Raw genomic sequence first — 4,510 nt, forward strand, 5'->3', positions numbered from 1 at the left:
TTCCCATCATATGTAGATTAAATATCTCATTGAAAGACCAATAAACTTACAAAAGTTGCAGAGTTATATAGTTATGATATACTCATATCTTTTTGTAGCTGAACGGGTGCTTCTTAGATCATTGGTTGGTGTTCTTTCTCTTTTTGTGTGGTTTTGCTCCTAAACATGTTTCATTGAACTCACGTATCTTCCTGCCTGTCCGTGTATATGTGTATCATTTCAAACTATCTTGGTCATATCTATATGAAACCCTCTCTTAGAAAAAGATCCAGTGTACCTTATTTTATTTTCACCATAAATACATCACAATGAATAAAGGACACACTAACATGGCTATCAACAGCACACACTGCTCTGTGCAATAACGGAATATAGAAGTGCAAAACTTCCCATGATACATGCTTACACCAAGGAAAGAAACGTCCTCTTCGATTGCATGCAAGATATGTTTCCCAATTTCCGTTATATATAACTTTATTGCACAACAATTGTACGAGGTACAAAGTATGGCATCTACATAACTACAGTGCTATAACTTAACTTAGGGCTTATCTAACTAATACAGGAGTTGTAGTATGGGATAAGTTTCTTACAATCATTGGAGGCTTTTACAATCATTTGGGGAATTTCTAATGTCAAAACCTTCTTTGATATATTTTCCTATATCTGCCATGCAGGGATTGTCACATGTCATTATGTATATGAATTTGCACTTCAGGTCCATTTGGATAAATCCTTGTGTACAAAATGACAGCCTTCTGTATAGAGAATTGCGTATATCGGAATATTTGGGACATACAACCATAAAGTGATATTCGTCTTCTATTAGCTCTGGACAGAATGGACAAACCCTCTGGTCAATAGGGATTTTTTGGAATCTTCCGGTTTCTATATTTAATTTGTGACAGCCAATTCTGAGTTGTGTGATTGCCCTACGAACGTCAAGGCTCTTTATGGTTGAAATGTAATTTTCTTGCTTGTAATGCTTGTTCAATGTAGAAAGAGATGAGAGTTTGGAATTGTTTCGAATAGAGGAATGCCAATTTTGCACGTATATATCTTGTAAACGTTGTCGTAACTGAGTGGTGATTGTGTCTATGTGGTATGACCTCGGGTTCAGCCATATGTGTCCAAAGCCTTGGTAGTTGAGGATATTTTTTACGTGGACAATCCAATCATGTTCTCCGAATGAAACAGTATTGTATGCCTCACGAAGAAGGGCATCTTCGGGCAGATTAACTAAACGATGCCAATATTTCACAAGTTGCATTTCTGCATCAATCCTAGCTGGGAAAGTTCCCAATTCTCCCCTGACACCATCGTTTGAGGCTTTGGCATGAATGCCTAACAGAAATTTTTGGAAGTATATATAAATAGTAAGGAAAAATTCATATTATTTATGCAACTAGATCAATCCTGTATTATTGATTACATCTGTCCTTATGTTTACAACTGTCTTAAGAAGCGAAGTTGAACCTGTACATACTAGCACATAGTAGTCTCTGTAGATGAAATTGTGCCTTATCGTTACGACCTGTACTTAGCTTGTTGGAGCATAAATGTACAATAAAGGTCTTTCATTCATTATATCCTGTAGTGTTCTTCTAACATGCCTACCACCATATTCAAACCATATGATATGATACATGCTGCACGCTCCAAACGTTTTTATATCATGAACAGATTACAAGTTTTTTCCGTACCACTTAGAATGCTAAAAAATCTCTTCCTACAATATAAGATAAAAGTCTCTAATATACTGTCCGCAGATATCATGCTGCCTTCCATATAATGGTCGCAACTGCCACGCTATATATATATATATACAGTGTAGTCTTTTTCGCCAAAATGTTTCCTTCATACATCTCTGCACTCTTATCCATAACTTCTGACACACCTACATACATCTTGCCTTCTACAAAATTACACATACAGCGTAGTTAAGTTAAACTATTTCTATCATGTGGCATGGCTGAATACATTGCTCAAGTACTGAAGCTTCCAAGACATTTGAACGTACACATAGTAATTCCCTTGTTTTGTTTTCATTTCAACACCTTCCCAGCTGTAACTTTTCCCAATCTATTTATGTATAAACGTGAAATTCACTAGAATGCTAACGTTACAGGCTAGCGCTACTCTTAAACGTTACAAATCAACACAACATTAAATGTACTTCTGCTTCACTCACATGTGTCCACCATCAAGAATGGCGCGTATTTCCACCTATACTTCGTTGGGAAGAGTAATGCGGAAAACAAAAGAAAACAAAGAATAGATGTTTTTGCATACACTTTTGAAGTTGTCTATGCATTGGATGGGTATAATTCTAGAATGAGGTGACAAATGCATTTTCAAAGTTGAAAATCACGAACCGGCGCTCCCGCAAAAAAAAGTTTTTGGTCCTCCCTTGTCCAAATATAATACACGTGGGACGAGTACAAGGTACACATAAGCCCCATCACTTTCAGCCTTGGAGAGTTATCCAACTCTAGAGAGTTATCCATGCCAAAGAACAGCATTATGTTCCAGTGGAATCATCTGCAATGATAACTATCGAAGGCATCTTAGGGGGTCTTTATGGGGATGGAGAGTAGTGTGGCGTGTGTGTGTGTGTGTGTGGGGGGGGGGGGTCAGGTCGACCCCACTTTATACTTAATTAAATATGCTCCCTACGCCTTCATGCATTACGCAAAATGCCGCTGAATAAGTAGATTTGCCAAAGAAAAATACACAGGATTGAAAAGTTGTATTTTAACTTCAACGACTTTGGCACGCAGACCCGAATCAGCTGAATGTCAAGGAGAACTTTATCGCACGACAATTGTACATGGTACAAAGTATGGCAACAGCTATTACACAAGGTACAAAATAGAGGTATAGGATAAAGTGAGCCCGTCGTCAACATTGCATTGTTGACAGCTTTGGCCCAGCATTGTTTATTGTTTTATTGACTCATTCAGCTTTGACCTGTAAATGGGACAGCTACTCTTCCAGCCGGAGTAACAAATTAAAGCAGAAATTAATCTTCATAACGGTAGCTCAAAAGGGACCTTAACCTTAAGTAAACAATTTGTTAGCTGAACGTGTGTGCTGTTAGATGCAAACTTCAGGGCGTGGGTTAAGTTTAAGTTGGTTATTTCTAAGGAGCAGGTCTGATTTTCATGACAGAAGACTTGATGGAGTACCGGTGAGCTGCCCACGCATACCAACTGATACCATGTCTATGAGTCCCCCCGCCGCCATGCTTGTACGGCTGGTTCAGGTTAGCGTAGTCACAGCTATTATACCACCAACCAGTATGACCGCCATCTCTAACTGCGCAGTGAAAGCCACTATAAGCGTCGTTATCCTGGTCGTGTGTTGAAAACCTGCAACCATCATGATAGCTTAACCCGTACCCACCATCACCAGCAGTGCCGCTATAGGTACCAACATGCAGACGGTACTTTGCCGCTTCATCCGCGATATAGAACCTATCATATTCAGCATATACTGTTTCTGAGGACCAATTCTCGAGATCAATGCGCAAAAGGTATACCTTGGCGTTAGAGATCTGATAGATCTTGTCGTTTCCCAGCCAAAACTCACCGTTAAGGTCCCCAAACCCATTTTTGTAAGTTTCCCAGTCATAAGCAAAACCTACAGAATCGTCGAAGCGCTTCTGGAGGACAGTCCAGCCGCCGACTCCGGCTTCCATCTCACAGTAGACCCGAAACGAGGCTCCGGCGGCGTCTGGCTGGATGGTGTAGACACCGCTGGTGGTGTGGCCTGCCTTGTAGACGTCGTCACAATCTGTAATATCTAAGCAATTTTGAGTTACATTTTAACTTACATGGACATGAAAGGAAACGTAATGGGAGGAAGTTTGTCTCAGATAATGAACTTGTCATGGTAAGAATGATTTGCGAAAGTGGCGAAAGTGGCGAAAAACCGGGTACACTAGGAAGATTGTAACAAATCTCAATATAGCATCACAAGAATGGAAACGCAACTTACCTGCTGTCTTATTCATCTCGTAAAGACGCTGCTCCAAGGCGGCGGTTCGCTTTCGCTCCTTGTCCAGGTCACGGCGCATGTCGTCTCGGTCGCGATTGAAGGCGTCAACAGTACGGGAAAGGTCGCGCTTCAAGGCGTCAAAATTGGTGGCCAGTTGGCGCATGTCGTCTCGGTCGCGCTTCAAGGCGTCAAAACTGGTGGACAGTTGAGTTATCTCCTGCAAATATATAAAAGTATGTATACGCACGTCAGATACCAACCGTAAAAAAACAAGATGGAAAAGCAGAACGTTCTGTCTTAATGGACTCAATAGATTTGATAAACAAAACAGAGTCAGTGTCAGAAAAAATCGGTTTACAACAAGCCTTGTGGCACAGAAGTATTTACCTCTTTATTGATGAACGTCAGAGGGGCGATTCCTACAGCAACCAGACTAAGCAGCACGGCAATGCCTGAGACCATGCAGCTGCGATGGGAGCGGATGAAGCTACAGAGAGCACCGCGGGCGCTG

General features: G+C 40.9%; 1 protein-coding gene across 1 annotated transcript; it reads right to left on the reverse strand.

The window, feature by feature from the left end:
* Window positions 1–2,893: 2,893 nt before the first annotated feature.
* On the reverse strand, window positions 2,894–4,085 carry LOC118424470 (fibroleukin-like). Its single transcript, XM_035833039.1, has 2 exons — window positions 4,000–4,085; window positions 2,894–3,795 (listed from the first exon to the last, which is right to left on the reverse strand). The coding sequence occupies exons 1-2, from the start codon at window positions 4,076–4,078 to the stop codon at window positions 3,143–3,145; spliced, it is 732 nt and encodes a 243-aa protein (XP_035688932.1). The 5' UTR covers window positions 4,079–4,085; the 3' UTR covers window positions 2,894–3,142.
* Between the last annotated feature and the right edge of the window lie 425 nt (window positions 4,086–4,510).

Source organism: Branchiostoma floridae, chromosome 10, assembly GCF_000003815.2.
Source record: "Branchiostoma floridae strain S238N-H82 chromosome 10, Bfl_VNyyK, whole genome shotgun sequence".
In the NCBI taxonomy this organism is placed as follows: Eukaryota; Metazoa; Chordata; class Leptocardii; order Amphioxiformes; family Branchiostomatidae; genus Branchiostoma; species Branchiostoma floridae.

Bases quoted from the DNA above. Each gene is read 5' to 3' on its own strand.
- LOC118424470 (XM_035833039.1), bottom strand. From the start codon at position 4,078: ATGCGCCGTGACCTGGACAAGGAGCGAAAGCGAACCGCCGCCTTGGAG. The intron at 3,796-3,999 runs GTAAGTTGCGTT...TAGATATTACAG, and splicing joins CGAGATGAATAAGACAGCAG to ATTGTGACGACGTCTACAAG.